At 57.0% G+C, this 18383-nt stretch overlaps 7 protein-coding genes across 7 annotated transcripts; 2 read left to right on the forward strand and 5 right to left on the reverse strand.

Moving 5' to 3' along the window:
- Window positions 1–423: 423 nt before the first annotated feature.
- Window positions 424–2560, reverse strand: KVR01_006589 (uncharacterized protein; the record flags this gene model as incomplete). The annotated part of the gene is made up of 2 exons (XM_044785118.1): window positions 424–938; window positions 1126–2560. The coding sequence occupies 2 exons, from the start codon at window positions 2558–2560 to the stop codon at window positions 424–426; spliced, it is 1950 nt and encodes a 649-aa protein (XP_044644020.1).
- A 365-nt stretch (window positions 2561–2925) lies between these two features.
- KVR01_007087 (uncharacterized protein) lies at window positions 2926–4339 on the reverse strand. Its single transcript, XM_044782616.1, has 2 exons — window positions 3788–4339; window positions 2926–3719 (listed from the first exon to the last, which is right to left on the reverse strand). Exons 1-2 carry the CDS (start codon window positions 3929–3931, stop codon window positions 3501–3503), a joined length of 363 nt encoding a protein of 120 aa, XP_044644518.1. The 5' UTR covers window positions 3932–4339; the 3' UTR covers window positions 2926–3500.
- An 804-nt stretch (window positions 4340–5143) lies between these two features.
- KVR01_006957 (uncharacterized protein) lies at window positions 5144–8153 on the reverse strand. Its single transcript, XM_044786479.1, has 3 exons — window positions 7719–8153; window positions 7153–7638; window positions 5144–7073 (listed from the first exon to the last, which is right to left on the reverse strand). The coding sequence occupies exons 1-3, from the start codon at window positions 7837–7839 to the stop codon at window positions 6628–6630; spliced, it is 1053 nt and encodes a 350-aa protein (XP_044644388.1). The 5' UTR covers window positions 7840–8153; the 3' UTR covers window positions 5144–6627.
- KVR01_006851 (uncharacterized protein) lies at window positions 5265–6320 on the forward strand (the record flags this gene model as incomplete). Its single annotated transcript, XM_044787324.1, has 1 exon — window positions 5265–6320. The coding sequence occupies one exon, from the start codon at window positions 5265–5267 to the stop codon at window positions 6318–6320; it is 1056 nt and encodes a 351-aa protein (XP_044644282.1).
- Window positions 8154–10410: 2257 nt separating the features above from the next.
- Window positions 10411–11721, forward strand: KVR01_006721 (uncharacterized protein; the record flags this gene model as incomplete). The annotated part of the gene is made up of 3 exons (XM_044784549.1): window positions 10411–10494; window positions 10945–11143; window positions 11483–11721. 3 exons carry the CDS (start codon window positions 10411–10413, stop codon window positions 11719–11721), a joined length of 522 nt encoding a protein of 173 aa, XP_044644152.1.
- Window positions 11722–12424: 703 nt separating this feature from the next.
- KVR01_006836 (uncharacterized protein) lies at window positions 12425–14565 on the reverse strand. The gene is made up of 5 exons (XM_044785734.1): window positions 13607–14565; window positions 13321–13353; window positions 13204–13249; window positions 12954–13037; window positions 12425–12829 (listed from the first exon to the last, which is right to left on the reverse strand). The coding sequence occupies exons 1-5, from the start codon at window positions 13780–13782 to the stop codon at window positions 12608–12610; spliced, it is 561 nt and encodes a 186-aa protein (XP_044644267.1). The 5' UTR covers window positions 13783–14565; the 3' UTR covers window positions 12425–12607.
- Window positions 14566–14666: 101 nt separating this feature from the next.
- KVR01_006654 (uncharacterized protein) lies at window positions 14667–17133 on the reverse strand. The gene is made up of 2 exons (XM_044793740.1): window positions 16843–17133; window positions 14667–16437 (listed from the first exon to the last, which is right to left on the reverse strand). Exon 2 carries the CDS (start codon window positions 16296–16298, stop codon window positions 14796–14798), a length of 1503 nt encoding a protein of 500 aa, XP_044644085.1. The 5' UTR covers window positions 16299–16437; window positions 16843–17133; the 3' UTR covers window positions 14667–14795.
- Window positions 17134–18383: the final 1250 nt, after the last annotated feature.

An 18383-nucleotide genomic window follows, 5' to 3' on the forward strand; every position in this document is an offset into this window, starting at 1 on the left:
CACGGAGCTCAAAATATGTCCTAGGCATCACATAATCTCAGCTTTCTGCTGCGGACCCTCGTCTTTGGAACATAGTTATCCTATAAACCTACCTGGGTCACTTAGGTGAGGCAAGAATATGCCCGGGTGGCCAGCATTATTCAGAAGCCATCAACAATATGACCACCAATGGGACCAGACGTATTCAGGGTGGCAATATAAGACAATGATATTGAATGCAAAGGACATTGCCTTTTGCTAACGCTCTCTATGCTATTTCCGAATGGGTATCTGTACGCCTGTCACATGCAGTCAAAAGGTTCGCTTTTTGGCTATTCCCACAAACCCACACACCCAATTACAGTATCTAGACCTTGACCCAACTCGGCACCCAACTGACAAAGACGAAAGTAGCAGCGCCTTTTGCTTCCCGACCCGAACGCTCTACACGCCTGCAAATGTTTGGCCAACGATCTCACCCCCACACATCTTGCCACCCTCCTGCTCGTTGAGCGCGATCCAGCTCTTGAACTCGTCCATGGTGATATTAGCTCTGGCGAGCTTCAACTCGATGCTGCCGGGCTGATAAACTTGCGCCACAGTGCGCTCAACATCTCTGCTGCTGCTGCTGCTGCCAATACCGCTGCCCTCGGTTCCGTCTCCACTACCGCCCTTGCCACTGCTCTTCTGCAGGATGCCGAAACGTAGTCCGACTTCACTCACCGTGACGCAGATGGAGATGACAATCAACACTATGATGATCCAAGTGATGGCGCTCATCTTTGCGTCGGCCACGGTGTCGGACAGGATCTCAGCCAGGTCGAGAAAAACGCGACACCGCTCGTTAAGGACAGTAATCCGTGGGTCAATCTCCAGGTAGTCCCGGATGGCCATATAGAGAGGGTGGAGGGTTGGTTCGGACTCCCAGAAGAAGTTGGGCACGGGGAGAATGTTTGATGCTGCGAAAATGTAAGCGAAGTGTTTCGGTTGCAGCTTTTAAGGGACAGATAGTCGCTCAACGAGATGATGGGCAAAAGGGAAGCTGGGGGCAGACGGGTTTCTTATGGGGGCTCCCTCGAATACCCCACCGAAGTGACGCAGTACCTGTATCGCGGTTGTGGCTGGAGAGAGGAAAGTTAGACTTACATAAATTGATGTCGACGCGGCTTTTGAACAATCTCCCCAGCAATTTGACAATCTCGGTCCTGCCCATGCTCAACTCGCCTGTCATCGCAAGCCTCTTGGGCACGTGTTCAGCGTGCTTCATTGTCTCAGACATCCTCTCCTCAAAGCTGCAAAGCTTCGTACTCTGCGCCACGGCGTGACTGATAGTCAGTTTAACCATGTGGTCCGAGCGTGGAAGCAGTGTGATCATGTCGTTGAAGATACGAGGGTGTTTGATGTCTGCCGAGTACTCAAAGTGGAATTCTTCTGTCTCGAAATCGCCCGGTTCGAACGGCCTCGTGGCGAGGGAGATGCCCTTCTCACTCTCGGCGAAAGTGAGATCTCCCAAGATGTCCTTCTCCTGGTGCTCTGACAAGTTCCAGAAGACCACAACGCCGTACGAGAAGACGAACATCTCAGCGAAGTTCTTGGCGTCTGGGGCTAGTCGGTTAATAGGGCTGAGGGATGCGCGGTCCTCGTCGCCATCTCGTCCCATGTCCCGCCCTCGTTCGTCCGATCCGTTGCTCGCAATCGGGTGCAGATTCGTCGGGCTCGATGAGATACCCCCAGGACTTCCGGAGAATTCATCATTGGTCCACCCGTAGTGCTCGTCTCTCCGCTCACTCCTCTCAATTTCAAGATCCAGAACAGTCTTCCCAGTGCCTGGCGTCTTGAGTATGGGTCTGCTACGCACCCGGTACCCATCTGTGCCATTCATCAGTGGTAGATGGTAGACCACATAGAGGCAGTCGTCGTAAAGTTTTGTTTTCGCCTCGTGTTTAGTGCGCAGAAACTCAGCCGTGGCCTTCATCTTGAAGCCCTGAGCCGTGCAATATGCCGTGAGCCGCGACAGCTTTTCTGCCCGCTGTCGTTTCGGTAGCCGTTCTGCGTAGCTCTTGCCGCGGATCCCACCACGCTTCCGGAGCACGTCCAATTCCTCGTCCCGAAGTGGGCGGTCCTCCTCCTGCTGGATGACTGCCTGCCTCCTGGCCCTCTCATCCTCCCTCGCCATGGCCTCTTCGACGTCGTCATCCTCGGGGGAGTCGTCGTCGGGTGTGTCTGGGATGAGGACCAGCTTCTCGCTGACCTTTGTCGTCCGCTGAGGGACGTTCTGCGGGACAGCTATTCGCGAGCCGGGTACGGCACCAGCGATGGGCGGCGTGATGATTGCGTTCGCGGGCACGCCCGCCCTACGGGCTGCTGCGCGAGCTGCGGCCCGAACGGAAGCCATGGCACCCGGCTGGGGCTGGGGGGAGGAGCTCTGCTGCACTGGTTGCACCCGAGGCTGACCGGACGGGATTTCGGTTGAATTGCGTAGGACGCGGTCGACGGAGATGTTCTGCATGCCCATAGCTTGTCGCGGAGGTATCATCCCCGTGTCCTGCCGCGGCACCATGGGGCGCTGGGAGGGTGCCATCGTGGTGTGTATCAATCGTCAGCTGCAGTTGTGGCCCGTTTGGATGTGTCCGTGACCGTTGGGATAGCTTGACCGTGTCGCTTCCGATGGCCGATCAGCTGTACGATGACCTTCCCATACAGACAGCTGAAAGTCTCGTGCCGTGGCTGGTTCCGTGGTTAATTGGTAGTCTCTGGGCTCCTGGGGCCTCGTCAACGAGGTTGCGAATCGCAGACTGGCTGGGGCCTAAAGAGGTTGAGAGGAGGAGCTTTTCACACGTCATTGCTGCCGCTTTGGTCAAGACCTAACCCTGTGGTAGTCAAGCTAAGGGGGCTGGGTTGCTCGCAATGGGAGTAGAGGAGAACAAAGCAATTTTCCTGGTGCTAGAAGAGTTTACCGATAGCATGACCTAACATTTCTCATGATTTATATAAGAGTAGATATTGCTGTTGCAGATCCGGGCAGGGTATTTTTGGGTTTATGGATGTTTCTGGCGGAAACGTCTGGGGCTTGTGCCAGGCTCGCGTGGTGGCACTGAGACACCCTCATCTAGGCTCTGCTGGGTCTCCCAGGAACAGCAATATCATCCACTGGCCATTAACACCTCTCACTTGGATTCAATCTCGACCTTCCAGTAGCGGTTGGCGCAGCCAAGGCCAGACCGTCGCAGACATGACCCACGAGGCGAGAAATACGGCTTGAAAATAACAAATTACAATACTTGTATAAGGTATCCTTTCCTGGAATAACAGTGTCCCACAGGTCCCTTTAGTCCCCTTGAAAGCGCTGGATCGTGCAATCTCTAGCATCCGCGTCACACTTGCTCGATATCGACTCGTCGTCATTCGGACCGTCCCTCGCCAGGTGCTGCATCGCCAGTGCGACCCCCCCCCCCCTTTCCCCCCAACTTCCGACGCGCACTGGAACAAACAACTGTCATCGCGAAGCCGGCCAGAAGAGACTATCCATACCTCATCCCATCGTTTCTCGGAGGTTGTTGTCCCCCCCAACCCTGGTGGCCGCCTTGTTGCGGCGGCGGCTGTTGTTGCTGTAATGGGACGCCCCCGCCCGCGTCCCTTTTCATGGACTGTACATCAGGGCGCTGCTGGACGGGCTGCGAGAATTGGCAGACCTGGCATTTGACATCTTCGTAGCCTTTGATGGACAAGGGCACCACCGGCTGGTAGCCAGGTCAGCGATACTTGGCCGGGCTTTTGGGGGTGGAGTTCGAGTGTAATGAGAACTTACGATGAAGCAGAATGTAAACCACGGGTGCTCCTTGATTACATGGCCCGAGTAGTTGCCGCAGTTATGACACCGGCAGACGACGCCCTCATAACCTTCGACTTGTTTGCGGAACGTATGCTCCCCGCAGGTGAATATGAGGCACATGGTGGGCTTGACTGCTGTGAAGCCTTGATGTGTTGCGAGAAACTCGTGTCCTCCAAGCGCAGCGAATAAGGCAGCTGTGGGGTCCCTGGTTGATTACAGTTGCTGGGTAAATACTAGTAAGATTAATATGATGACCGCGACGGCGTATCGACTTAGGGGCGTTCTAGGCTGATCCGTCAGATGCCGGGTATTGTTGGTATGAAGACGGCTGGCGGAGGACTGCAGGCTGGGTAGGTATCGCGGTTTGAGACTGTCCAAGCCAAGGGAGACGGCTGCCTCTCGTGACTGCTAGAGGCTTTGGCTTTGTCTCGGGAGTTCAAACACTCAGGTGATATCATTAGCCGCGTCCGCGTTTGAGGCTGTGCGGTCTTGTAGGCCACTGGAATTAGGCGCCAAGACAGCCCAAGCCCGCCAAAATTGAAGTTGATCAGCGAACTTTACAGGGGCGCAGGGGGGTTGCCCCTTCCTCTTGAAGGCTGGAAGGATGCTCCCGTACTGCCGTGTCACCTCCCCTCTGGCCCTGTGGCCCTGTGGCCCTCTAGCCCTCTAACATGCTCAGTGTCACCTACCATCCAACGCGTCGATCTTGCGTCGACCAGAATTAAGACCGGGCGGACCCTATGGTGGCGCACTATTGAGGAAGAGAATTGATTAGTTGCCAGGTTGTCACCATTATATACCAATGCTTGTGGGGATGAATTGGATCCCGACAGGATCGTGACTTCTTGTGATAGTTGACGGTACACAATATCACGGCATACACCTCAGTCATGTCTCGCTGACGTTTTCGAGCAATGAGAGAGAGTGCACAGATCTGATATAAATCTAGCGAGGACTGTTAACATGTCCCTCATGTCCTTATTCAGTAGACACTGCTGTTGTGCTATGCTCAACTTTGTGCTGCGGCATGCTTGATGGCCTTGGGTAGGTCCGAGGCATTGGGCTGGCTACCGCTAGTACTTAGTACCTAAGTAGTCAGCTATGTCTTCCGTCTCAAGGTCCCCCTACCGGTATATTCAACAGAACAAAACGGCATTATATTCAGACATATACGTCCTTATTGGACCTGACCATGCTTCATTCGTATGATGGATGGGTTGGGGTTTCCCCATTCGGTCTGCGGAGCGGCAGGGGAAACCTTGCAAAGAAAGCGCAGGGAAGCTCCGCACACGTGTAATCGGCCAGGTCGGTCATCGGCCCACCTTTAACTTTTTGATGGCTCCGGGTCCGTCCGCCATCCCGACATCACAACCTCTGCACCGGCTCAAGCAAAAGCCTCGAGCCCCCTCCGGAGTGATTGTGCAGGTCGCAACGCGCAGCACACGCACCCACAATGCTCTACGATCTCAACATCCACTGGACACCGCAGACGTCGGCCTCAGAGCTCGAGCGCACCCTCAGATTCAGCGCGTCGCTGGGATACAATGTCGTCGCGATAAACCACACGTTTTCGGCGCCCATACCCTCACAGATCAACAACCCGGTCCCACAGCTCGGCCCAGTCCACTCGTCCTTCCCCTCCCAGAATCACCGCCACGGCCAGTCGTCTTCGGCCCCAACCCCCACAGGCGAAGATGCACCCACGAACAAGCCCAAGCTCCCCACGACCCTGCGCCGCGCCACCGTGGTGGTCACGGACCCGGCGACCAACTACCGCCTCCCCTCCATAGCCGCCGCCTACGACATTGTCGCGTGCCGGCCCACGACGGACAAGGCCTTCGCGGCGGCCTGCACGAGCATGTCCGAGATCTCGCTGATCAGCCTGGACCTGACGCAGTTCTTCCCCTTCCACTTCAAGCCCAAGCCCTGCATGGCCGCGGTGAACAGGGGCGTCTACTTCGAGGTGTGCTACGGCCAGCTCGTCGCCGCTGCCGACCAGAGGGCCCGCGGCGTGTGGATCGCCAATGCCATCGAGCTGCTGAGGGCCACGAGGGGCCGCGGCATCGTGCTCAGCTCCGAGGGCAAGGGCGTGGGGAACCTGAGGGCGCCAGCCGACGTGGTCAACCTGCTCGCCGTGTGGGGCCTCGGGCCGGAGAAGGGGCTTGAGAGCCTCGGGGTGAGGCCTAGGGCCGTGGTCGTCAATGAGGGGCTCAAGAGACGTGCGTTCAAGGGCGTCGTGGATATTGTGGATGTTGAGGGCAGGATCCCGGGCCGTGAGAACGAGGGGAAAGATGCTGACGGCAACCAGAAGAAGGATAAGGGTGGGAAGAAGCAGCAGGGCCAGAACCAGCAACAGCCCAAAGGGAAGAACGAGAATGGCAAGCGGAAACATGAGGGTGGGGCTGGGGATGGAGGCGGTGGTGACCAGACATCGCTGCCGGTCATGAGCAAGAGGCAGGCCAAGAAGATGAAGATGGCCGATAAGAAAGGAGCTCCAGAGCCGAACTAGAGCTCGGAGTAAGGTCTTGGATTAGGAACAGTCCGCATGGAAGGCGTCCCGGGAAAAGTCTATGATACCCCTGAATACAGTTTCTGCTGTACTATGAATGCATCGAGGGCAAGGCATCGTTTTCTTGCACTCATTGAGGTTTCACATACTCTATATGGTCGCGAAATGGCCGTTGTATGACACTCATACATACAGGGTCTATTTCATTACTATTACTATTAAGCCTGTAGATTTGACGCTCATCTGTTACACAGTCGCAACTTGCGAACGGTACGACCTGAAATGGCCAACATGACTCTGCCCATCTTTAAGGTTGTCGTGACCCCCCGGTCAACCCATCCGTGCTCTGATCCCTCTCCGTGGCCTGGCTGGGTTTTCCCGCGTTCTCACCCCTGCCCTCTTCCGCTCCGGTCTGGCCAGGAGGGCCGTCTGCGTGTTTCGCGGGATCGAACACGTACATTGGGAACTCCAAGAAGATGGTCCGCTTCAGAAATACGGGCATCCGAGCGTAGAGCTGTGGCGGAAAGGGGATCAAGATGCTCGTCCGGTCAAGGTAGCGCTTATACCCGTCCCAGTTGGTGCCTTTCTCGTAGCGCTTTTTCGCGCCGGGTCTTTCTGAGAGCGGCAGGCCGGAGACGAACATCAACAACACGGTGAGCAGGAACGGGCCGACAATAGATGCATACAAAGCGTTATAGGCCTGTCCTCGGACGAACCCGTCGGCTGCAGAGGACACGGCGATCATGTAGATGGCTTGGCATAATTGTCAGCAAACTCAAATTCTAACACAGGGTGCCAAGAGATGAGACGAAATATAGCCCTCCAAACCTACCGAACTGGATAATGATCTCGCCGAAGTAATTCGGATGGCGGGTCCAGGCCCAGAAGCCCTTGTCACATACAGCACTCTTGTCCTGTGTACTCCTGAACTGGTACTTCTGGACGTCGCTGACGCTCTCCATGACAAACCCGATGGCAAACATGATAATGCCAACGATATCCCTGGCAGTACCGAAGCCAATGAAGGGGTACTGCCTCACGGCGGGCGAGTTGATGAGAGTCACGGGAAGTGAGACAACCCAGACCCAGATCATCTGGAAGACCCAGAAGCCGAGGAAGGGGAAGAACTTGTCGCGCTTGTCATCGAAGCGGTCATCCTTGCCCGTCTTGAGGATGCGGAACAGCAGGAAGCCCGACAGTCGCACCCCCCACAGCATGATAAAGATCGAGGGGACGATCTGCCGGGCATGAGGGCTATCCCCGGAAAAGGCGAGAGTTATTATGGCGAGGACGACGAAGTTGGTCCCACCGGCAAAGTCTAGACTCGAGAGTTAGTGCGTCATATTTCCCTAGCCACGTAGTCGCACACGAGCGATGGGCCCAAGTGAGGGTCAGTACCTGTGAGCTTGTCGAATTTGAACGTGAAGGCTATGGCGAAGAAGAACAACTGGTATGCCACGGTGATGAGGAGGGTTATTGCGAGGTAGTAGTCGTCCAGGACATGGACGGTGCCCGCCATCTTGGCTGATTTTCTCCAAGCTACCACTTGCAGTTGCGAGGTTGGTGATGGCTGACCGGCGAACGGATTGTGTTTACTCTGCGAGGAAGCGAGGCGTGGTCGCGGACTGTAGAGTTGTGTCCTTTCACCTCTTGTTGGAATGTTCTCTCATGAGAGGACGTTTCACAGACGTTTCGGCAGTCCGGGTGACCGGTCAATATCTATGGCGATTTCACGAGATGTTTACGGTAGCCCGGAAGTTTGCTCATGATTGCTCATGACTGCAATCTGCAGCAGAGCGATCACTGTCAGTGTCACTCTGGGGCTGAGGTGAGTACTGTCGTCATAGAAGCTCTAGTCAGAGGTCTAGCAAATAGGCTCCCCTTGGTGCTGGTAAGCTCGGGTCAGGTTCCAATGCCGCGGCGCCACAGGGCAGTTGTCCCTAGCGGCTGGGCACCCGCAACCACAGCTGTCACTGCTGTCGCTGCTGACTGGCTGGCAGGCCATGCGCGGCCCACCAGCTTGGCCATCATCATCATTATCATTATCATTATCATCATCACTTTCGGACTCGGACTCGGACATGCACAGAAATCCCGGGCCTGTTGCTCCGCGCCGAATGACATTTGGCAGCGGGGCAGGCTCCGTTCCTGAAGACGGCATGCCACGGCCCACCGTGCCCCCACTCTGGCGGTACCGCGGTACCTGGGTACCTGGGTACCTGGGTACCTAGGTGAAGCGACATCCACAAGGAGGTCGTCACGGCTTCGAATCCATTTCTTCGCCTCTTGGCAGGTCCCCTGGCCCGCAGAGGTGGCCTCCAAGTTGATGGTCTCGCCTTTCGCGATGCCTCAGGTGGCTTCTTGTCATGTGCAATATCGTACGGCCCAGCCTGGCCCAGATCTTGTCAAACGGGCCCGGTCAAGACAAGCCCAACAAGAGGCGAACCCCCAAGACCCCCAAAAGCCCCTTCTCATCTCTACTACTCGATTGCAACGCCTTGGCTGGTTCTCGGACCAGTTGGACGACTGGTCGGTACCGTTACAAAAAACACCACCCAAGCCTCCTGTCAGATAGCATTCAGCCCGTCTGAGAAGCCTCGTCAGGCGATGATGATGCATCCTGCACTGCACCGCACATGCTTCGTCCACAGGTTCTGGATTGAGATCGTGGGCGCTGGTCAGTGCGAAACCTTACGATCGTGTTAAAACCTTCCAGGCTCGGCCCGGGGGAAAAAACCCACGGCACGCTCGTTCATGTTTGTTGTTTTATCGATTCCATCCGCCACGGCTTTCCCGTCGTTCATTGCCGTGCAGCACACAGCATTATTGTTGTGGTTTCTGGTGCTGCACCTGCATGATGTTTCTCTCCCTCATCTAAAAACGGCCACCATGATCATGCCATTTCGCCCAGTAGCCTGCTGCGCCCTCGCGCTCGCTCCCAGGCGACGGCGCGCAGGCGCTCGATGCTACTCGGTAGCGTAGGCGCGGCAGGTGGGAGCTGGTGTTTCGCCACGGCCAACCTCAGACACGTCCCGTCAGGGGCTTGTCTCACCACCCCTCGGCCAGGCCACCACCACCCCTCGACCTCTTTTTTCAATGAGGCTCAATCTGCCTTGTCTGGCAGCAATAAGCTTACCCAGCGCCGCGAGTGACACTTGCCAGGGAAACTCTCCTACTGGTCGCTGGCCGGGGGGTCTCGGGTGGCGGGTCCTCGACCAAGCATTTGACGCTGCCACCGTCTTGGACTTGTCTCTTTGTTCGTCTTCAACCCCGGCCGAAACAGCCTCGTGAGAAGTCCAGGCTTGCATTGGTTTGTAATCTCTCACTTTCTCTGCGTAAGGCTCGCCTGCATGATCTGGTGGTCCAAGATGGCCCAGATCAGAGACCGCTATTGCCTGTTTTCTCTCCTCCTTCTCGCAAGTCGCCCCCTTCGCGTGCCCACCTCCTTCATCCCATCCCATCTTTTTTGCTCGTGGGAGAGCACCAGTCTTTACCAGCAAACTTCACTCCGTCGCCATCCTGTTGGCTCCTTTGATTTCTGTCAGGCACAGTCGTTTCGACCACCGCGGACGCCTCGTCCCAACTACGTATTCGTGCATTCGTCCCTGGGTGCGACCTGGGAGACAGGGAGACAGGAACACACGGCATCTGACTGCCCGGCTGCCGTTCCATGCTGTGTGCCTGAGAGGGCGTGCCAGTCGCAACATCGATCCACACTCTGTAGCCCACTCTCCTTCCTAGCCTATTCCTGCACGTCCCGTCTCTCCTTCTTCGCGCCCAGCTCTCATTCCCCCAAAACCCCTTGGCCGTCCCATCTCGGCAAACCTTTTCGCTTTTCCTCCGGTCGATCTCGTTCGCATCGCTGGTCCGGGCCTTCGAAGTTGCTGGTCTTGGCTCTCCTCTCGTTCCTTCACCCAGTGACAACACCACCTTCCTTTCTCCAAGGGTTGATCCCACTCTCGGCCTGTCGTTTGCAATACGACCTCACGAACCGACGACAAAACGGCTGGTCTGTTGCGCCACTCTTTAATCACCACGGCTTGAGAGGGCTTCTCGCTTGAGGCGAAGCCTCACTGGTCTCGACGCCACCATGAAAGTCTACCTGCAGTATTTACTGCTACTAATAGGATATCTGTCACTTGTCAACGTGCGTTCAACTGGCGAGAGGGTGCTTGTTCGGGCTCTGACGGTGCTGACAACTCATCACAGGCGATCGGTTTCTCCCACGAGGTTCGACGGGCTGACGATGGCATAGAGGCAAGGAATGGCGTGGGAGGGCTGCTGGGACTCTTGGGGGCACTGGAAGCAGGCCAAGGGAAGGGGAAGGGGAAGGGGAAGGGTGGTAACGCGGAAAAGACGGTCACGAAGACGGTGACGGCAGCGGCCAAGGCGACGGCTGCCGCCGCCGCGGGAGCATCGAACAGTACGGCTGGTGAAGCCGCCCCGGCTGCAGCGGCTCCCGCTGCAGCAGCCCCGGAGGGTGGAGCGTCGAACAGCACCGCTGGCAACGCGGCGGCCGCGCCAGCTCCAGCCAACCCGAACGCGTGAGTCTCGAGAGTTTGATGGGTGAACGATAGGCCCGAGGCACTTGTACTGACCCTGTGAGACCAGACCCGCCTTCGAGTTCCTGACGACTACTGTCTTCGCCCAAGGCGCACCCCCGACGCAGATCATTAGCCTTCTGCCATCCACTGTTACCCAGACAGTGTTCGTGACCCAGCCTTGTGGCAACCCCGCCGCGGCGATTCCGGCTGCGCAGAACCCGGCCGCCGCTGCAGGATCGAGCAATGGCACGGGACAGGCCAATGCCGGCAGCGGCAGCGGCGCCGGCGTGGGAGTAATCAGCGTGGCTGTCCCCTCGAGCCTTCACACGACGACGCCCTCGCTCAACGCGCCGCCCGGAGCCGCTGCTACGCCACCAGCACCAGCACCCCCGGCGAACAATCCTCCTCCTCCTCCTCCACCCCCGGAGAACACCCCCGCGGCAGCCCCCGCGCCACCCCCCGCGGCCGAGCCCCCAGCGAGCCCTCCTCCGGCAGCAGAGCCTGCCGCAAGCTCTCCGACGCCGCCTCCGCCGGCTGCTGCACCGCCAGCTGCGTCCCGTGAGTTTACCGTGGCCTGACCGTATTCTTGAAACCTTGTCACTGACGTTGGCTTTGAAGCACCACCTGCCTCCTCGGCCCTTGAGTCGTCAGTCAACCTTGGCGGTATCGGACAGAGCGCACCCCCAGCAGCAGCCACCCCTCCAGTTGCCGCCAATGCCCCCCCTGCCGCCGCTCAACCCACAGCGCCCGCTGCCAACAACGCCGCGCAGCCGGACATCGACACGAGCGGGTTGACGTTGAAGTCGGCACTGAGCCTGGGCAACCTGGCGCAGCAGACGATGCCCCCGCAAGGGTGAGGAAAGCGAGGCTTGGGATTTAGGGACAATGAGGGAGACATGGGACTGACTCTCAGGTCGTCGTGATGATAAGTGTGACACGAGAGAGAAGTGAGGCCTACGTGTTTTAGTAAATACCCAGCTCGACTTGTTGACCCTGGGGGTTATAAAGGTTGTGTCTTTTCTGAGATAATAACATAGTTTCGCTTCTTGCTCGGTAATTAAAATACAAACGTCTGCAATGTATGAGTCGGCTTATGGTGGCCTTTCTGTCTATTGTGAGGGTCTGAGCACCGGGTGGTATAGACCGCCTGTCCGCCCGCGGTTCAATTGGCCAGTAAGACCATCACATTCTGTTTACCATAGCACCACTACGCCTTCAACAATACATTATACTAACTCTCCTGCATCTAAATGATTTCCTATTTACCCATGTATTTGTATGTGATTATACTGTATAAGGGGGGTGCTTATCTATAGAGCATAGTTCTATTAAAGGATATTCTGCAAGAGAGTATCTTACAAGATTGTATCCTACCTAGGTATCAGAGAGGTCTCATATAAGAGGGAAAGCTGTAAGAGTGTATCCTATGAGAGAGTACCCTAAAAGAGGGAATCCAATAGGAGGGACGCCTGTAGGAGGCAAGACTGTAAGACGGAAGCATGTAAGATGTCATCCAGTAGGAGGTTACCAACTTAGAGGTACCTAGGCAGGGAAGAGATAGTACAGTGGTCGCGTAGCGGACATTCGAACAGGGCTCGCTCTATATTCTCGTCTCATATCACATGGGAAGTTTCCAAAATTGATCAGACTCTACATATATGGTCCGTAAGATCTCGAAGGGTGACAAAAATGGTATCAAGTAGCCAACCACACCCTGGTGAAGCCCTGGCCCCTGGCCTCCTTTTAGTGCACGATATCCCGCACCGTGTCCACGTCCAGCCCTTCGAGCTCCGCGCTCTTCTTGGCCTGCCTCTCCCGCATGAGGACCTCGCGGATGTCCTCGCCGGGCACGCCGCCGGACCCGGCCAGCAGCATCCCCGGCTGGTCCAGCGTCTCCTGCGAGTCGCTGTACCCGGTCGTCTGGGACTCCTCGTACGACTCTGCGTCCTCTGGGATGGGTATCATCTTTGCTGGTGTCAGCCAACATGTGCCTGCGGGTCTTGGCGCTTGGTGACGTTCACGTAGATGACCTTGGGTATCGTGGTCACGGTGAACGTCAAGGCTGCCTGCTTCCGAGTTCATTGCTTACCGCAGATTTTGTCCAGATGTGTATGGCGGTCTTCCAGTCGAGCCCCTCAAGGCATCCTCCTTTTACGGAGACGACTCTCTTATTCTACAACGGGCGCCATGTTAGAAGATGGGAGGTCAGGATGCATTGATGCAATCCGCACAGAAAAAGCGACAGGGCAATCAAGTCTTGGCCGGGCCAGGATAAGGTTTCACAAGAAGGGTGGCATCTGAATACCGGCATTGGGACAATGAGAATAGGTTGAGCTCACAGGTGTGGTGTGGATGAGCCTCGTGCCACAGTTCTTACAGAAGTAGCTGTTGTAGTTTGGAATCAGTAACCTGAGAAGGGCTTAGGATGGGGGGCCATCCGGGTGCTTGGGACTCACCAGTAGAGAGTGTCCCCGGAATGAGTGGGTCGCCTGGGGAAGAAGTATAAGTATCAGTCGATCTGTCACTCTCACTTTCAGGTTATTTCACGACCACCTCCTCCGCCCGCCCGCCCCCCCCCCCGCGTTCCCTTTTCACAGACTTTACTTTGCTCTCCCCGTCGGTCCATCGCTCGCTCTCTCCCATCTACAATGTGGGCTTTTGCGCCGCCTCTTCCCCACCTCACCTCACCCCTCCTCCGTCACAACTTTAGCAGGAGACACAGGGACGGCGCTTGAGACTCACTTATAGACACTGAGCAGCTCAGCATCAGGCAGTGCGAAGCGGGGAAAGATTGCTGACGTCCCAAAGGCCGACGATGTCTGCCTCCGGCACTCAGTGCAGTGGCATATGTACAGCGCAAGAGGCTTCTCGAGGGGCGTCTTGAACCTGACGGAACCACACTGGCAGCTGGCGTCCATGGTGTATATGCTGTGGGTGTGGGTGATATATGTCCGGCAAGCCTATGTCCCGTTCCAATTGGCCTATCCTGGCAGCAGCAGCAGCAGCAGCAGCAGGATGGTTCGGTGACAAGAACTTCGAGGTGTTCAAGCCCAAGAACTAATAGATCGACGCCTGAGGAAGAAGGTGGGAAGAAAAATGAAAAGAAGGATATGACTTCCTGAAAATTGAGGTTCAACTTAACCAACAACAGCCCTGGCCGTTCCAACGATGAATAAGCCGCATGAGCCGGCCTGAGGACGATGACTCGACGGCGAGTGCGCGAGAGAGTGCGAGGTTCGCAAGCAGTGACAACACACAAACACACATACACTCGCTCGCTCGCTCGCTCGCATGTCAGAACAGCAGCAGCAATGGAGACGCGGAAGACGCGGGTTCGCAGGGCATCGGCACGGCACCGGGGCGTGACTCATTCCAGGAATGATCCAGGGCCTCAGAGGGCCCGGGCGGTGAGGTGCGCTGCGTTCGCGAAGTCACATGTTTCGCCAGTCGCCGATTGATATGTAAGAACTGCATTAACCTGCCCTGGAGATAGCAGGCAGCCCAGCCCAGCAGCCTGTCAGCGCTAATAATGAAGGTGCCCGCAACTTGAGACACGCACGCTCCACTAGGAGGGGCCTGCTATGTCCTCTCCCCCCCACCCCTTAGTCCGGCACGGCGTTCGCGGGGTTTTCGCGGCGCATCGAGAGGAACGTGGCACTTAAATTGCCCTGCATGTGCCGTGTCTGGCCTGCGAGGACCGGTCCAGTGGCGGTGCGGCTGAGCAAGGAAGGCCAAGAAGAAAAGGCCCTTCGTTGGTCCGTCTTACAACTCAAAATTGGCCAGGGGCCGACTTCCGGCTTCACATGCAATTCTGCGTCTTGGACAGTAGCAAGTCTTTCTGTTTTCTTATTTTTTCTTTCTCTTTTTTGTATTGCTAATAATAAAAATGTCATAAATGCTAGTAATAAACTGGTCCGACTCTGTTGCACTTCTAATGGGCGTTGCCATTTGATCTCGCCCCGAGGTCAACATCATTGTCGAGCACTTTTGTCTCGATCGTCCTGGCCAGCTTGACCATGGGTATATCTACTAATCTCCAAAACAAATCTGCCACCCAGATTACAATCGGGCCCAGCAGGATCATCCCCATGACCCAGCAGACAGTCCTCTGCGTCGCCGTGTCGATCCCAACCATCCCCTTGACCCCGCTGGGCAGGACCTCGGGCCTGAAGCCCGGCAGCTTTGGCGTCCCCTTGGGCGCCTCGTAGACCCGCCCTGCAACCTGCCTCTGGAGGCATTCGAGCACCGGCCCGTGCACAATATATATCGCGTAGCTGATGTGACCCAGATACTGCGCGAACTCGCCCTCGAGGAACTCCTTGATAAAGTGGAGCTCCCCACACGTCCAGACCATCCCGATGGCCTGCACTGCGAACCAGAACTTCTGCGGCGTGACGTTGTCCACCTGTGGGAAGGACGAGGGCGTGCGCGCGAGCAGCCATCGGATCCCCGGCGTCCGGTCTGCGTCGAAGTTGGGCCAGCCGCCGGTGAAGATGCAGGCTAGGAAGATGGCGCCGTGCACACAGCAGTGCAGGGCCGGGTTCTCGATTATGGGGGGTAGTGTGCCCGGCGACGAGGGCGAATAAGAGTCGATGGCTTCGTAGCGCTTCATCCGAGACGTGCGCCTGATGTGTATGTCGGCCAGCATCATGCCGGCCCAGAACTCGAATGCCGCCCACTTGCCGCACGTGACAGCGTAGGCCATCAGGAGCACCTCGATGGCAAGGCGCGCCCGCGTGCGCAGCCTGGCGACCATGAGCAGGGTCAGGAACAGCAGCATGGAGTGGGCGAACTCGATTGGGATCGACCACAGGTGGATGTCGAAGGCTGGCCGCAGGTCAAAGTCCCAAGCCCACGGCCAGGTGATGCTGTGGAACTGGGCGTCGATCCAGGCCAGGATTTGCCTCCAGAGGCTGGGCAGGGGCCTGTACATGAAGCCGCACTGGATCAACACGGCTATTATCGCGGTCGAGACCAGACACGGCCCAAACAGTCGGAACGGCCGCCTGAAAGTGGACGAGGACAGCGCGGTGTAGCACTTTTCCAGGTCTCTTGTGCGGATCGCCTTGAGGGGCTTGTAAGAGAGCACGAAGCCCGAGATGACGAAGAAGATGTGAACCATGGGCCGGCCGCTGTATAGGATCCTCACGAAGGGTAGTTGTAAGAAGGACGACTCGCCATCCTTGTTGAGACCGTAGGTGGGTACCAGGTACGGGTGGTTCTCCTCGGTGTAGTGGCAGAAAAAGACCAGCAGGCTGGCCACGCCTCGCAGGCCGTCGAGGTAGGAGGTCGGGTGTAGCCTATGAGTCTGGAGGGGAGACTTGTGGTCGGGCCATATTGCGTCGGCGACAAAGCTGGGAAGTATGGTTTGGGGAGACATGGTGGTGAGGGAGGCGGGTGACCATCGTGGACGGGTCGAGGAGCCGAGTGCCATGCGGTGGGGGTTGCGAGCAGGCGACACGACCTTTTGGGGTATTGCGCAGTTCGAACAGGCGAGGGGAACAGAAGTATCGTGGGTTTCGGCGTCACAGACGGTCGGCGGTGGTGGTAACTTGGTCTACTCTGCCACGGGGCTGCAGGACGCGCATCCTGGTGGTTAGCTAGGGTGTACGGGCTGGGCTGGCTGGCCGCAGGGCGGGGAGGGAACTATTTTTGAAGGGGCAGAGGTGGGTGGTTATTCTGGGGGCGGCAGCTGGGGTGCGGCAACTGCAAAGGAGCGGCGCAGACATGCCAGCCGTTGCTTAAGCTGGACAAGGACGGGCGACGAGGGATGGTTCCTTTTAGGTTCCAAGGCTGGGATTGGGATGGGAAGCTGCGCATGGGCACAGACAATGATGCTCATGCAGGTGTCCAGGCGGTCTCGACCCTTGGGCGAGCGGGTCTCCAAGGGGCCAGCTTCGGGGGCCAGCGGGCCTTGGGCAGGGGTCGCTGATCGCTTACCCACCCACAGGGCTCCTCCAGCATCGGGTCTGGCTTACCGGTTCTGGTGAAACAGCCCTCCACTGCCTCCTGTGCCTCGGGCTACAGCGAGTCTGTCCTCTTGTCTTCAATGTTGTTTCTTGTAAAAAGCTCAACACGTTTCGATGATTATATGTCGGCAAGGCTCTGGTGTTGAACGGGTTCACTTGTGTGGCAGAAACTCGTGGTCAGCCGATCGGGTTGGCTCATCCGAAGTGCTAAAGGCACATGTGTGTTATAGAGAAAGGGGAGGATTTATGGGGCACTTGCGAGGACGTCTGCTTGCCACGACTACCAAAATGAAGGCTCGGCAGCACGCGCCATGTGGGAGTCTGGTCAGCTTTTATACCGTGCACAGCTTTCTGCGTTTTGTCCAGCCCGTTGGGAGAAGGTTCATCCACCATCAACCCTGCTGGCGAAACCAAATCTTGCTTCACAAGGTCCCAACGTGGCCCATCAACCCATCTATCCCTTGCTCACCTACCGGCCAAGCAGCCAAGTCGATCTGGTCCATGTTCTGCCTCAATGTTTCAAAACTCTCCTTCCACCGAGACGGTAGATGCCATTCCGCAGCTGGGCACGCCGGGAGGGAATGCATAGTGTGTTGCAAATCTAATCAAAACCAGATCCTCCCTCAGTCTGCTCTGACCTCATCCATGTCCATCTAGAATCTCCGGTTGGAATTTACCTGAAGCCGATTGGAACCGTGTGATACCATGCCTGCGTAGCCGACAAGGCTGAGCAGTAAGATATATCGTGTTTTTTGCTGATCAGTCCTGTGTCAACTCCTGTCAAGTACCGGTGGTGTATAACTGCTACTTCGCAGTCAAGTCCAAGGAGATTCCATGGCCACTGGATGCTACAGCACGCGGTCATCTACCCACTCGCTCACACCAATTGTCTAAAACTGGTCCGTCCACTCACCCCCACGCCAGCAACGTGTTCTCAGTGGTGGCTTCTTGTCAGCCTTGCCTTGTCATGGTACAAACAAAGCCATCTGATCTGGAGCTGCTATGTGTGATCTGAGCAATGTGTTCCCATTAGTCGACGTACTATTGCGGACTGATATGGATCGGATGACGACGTATCTACAACGACTGAGCATGCAGTTCGCATTCCTACCTGCTGAACAAGAACTCGGGAGGCCGTCCTGGTGAGGGCATGCTCGGCACAACACAATTGTAGGTTCCAAGGTTGGCAAGGGAGTGGGGACTGCGACCATGTCTGCCGATCTCCAAGCCAGCACATTCCAAATGCCCCGACCGCTTCTGTCGATGTGCATACGTGCAGGCAAGCAGGCGGGCAGGCGGGCAGGGCGCGGGCCACAGGGTGTCTGGGGCGTCAGGGCGATTGCACGACCCTGCAAGATCTTTGCTCGCGATGCCGCCGAGCTTGCTGATCAGATGGGTCTTTTCTCCGATGCGCTTCGCGCAGTGCGCCCAGGCGCCACGCCGCCGATCTGCTACCTCGCCAAAACAGCCCCCCCGGCACGGCCCGCCTCCAGACTGCCGAACCCCCCGGGCTTGCGCGTACCCGGATGGGGCCCTCCCGGACGACGCGG

Source organism: Diaporthe batatas, assembly GCF_019321695.1.
Source record: "Diaporthe batatas strain CRI 302-4 chromosome Unknown Contig00007, whole genome shotgun sequence".
Classification (NCBI taxonomy): Eukaryota; Fungi; Ascomycota; class Sordariomycetes; order Diaporthales; family Diaporthaceae; genus Diaporthe; species Diaporthe batatas.

Excerpts from the sequence above, each read along its gene's own strand:
- KVR01_007087 (XM_044782616.1), bottom strand. The coding sequence starts at position 3,931 with ATGTGCCTCATATTCACCTGCGGGGAGCATACGTTCCGCAAACAAGTC. Across the intron at positions 3,720-3,787 it reads GGTTTACATTCTGCTTCATC|CCGGTGGTGCCCTTGTCCAT; the intron begins GTAAGTTCTCAT and ends CCTGGCTACCAG.
- KVR01_006957 (XM_044786479.1), bottom strand. The coding sequence starts at position 7,839 with ATGGCGGGCACCGTCCATGTCCTGGACGACTACTACCTCGCAATAACC. Across the intron at positions 7,639-7,718 it reads CAAATTCGACAAGCTCACAG|ACTTTGCCGGTGGGACCAAC; the intron begins GTACTGACCCTC and ends TCTCGAGTCTAG. Across the intron at positions 7,074-7,152 it reads CGAGATCATTATCCAGTTCG|CCATCTACATGATCGCCGTG; the intron begins GTAGGTTTGGAG and ends AATTATGCCAAG.
- KVR01_006836 (XM_044785734.1), bottom strand. The coding sequence starts at position 13,782 with ATGGACGCCAGCTGCCAGTGTGGTTCCGTCAGGTTCAAGACGCCCCTC. Across the intron at positions 13,354-13,606 it reads GAGCTGCTCAGTGTCTATAA|GCGACCCACTCATTCCGGGG; the intron begins GTGAGTCTCAAG and ends CTTCTTCCCCAG. Across the intron at positions 13,250-13,320 it reads TCCGGGGACACTCTCTACTG|CTACTTCTGTAAGAACTGTG; the intron begins GTGAGTCCCAAG and ends AAACTACAACAG.
- KVR01_006654 (XM_044793740.1), bottom strand. The coding sequence starts at position 16,298 with ATGGCACTCGGCTCCTCGACCCGTCCACGATGGTCACCCGCCTCCCTC.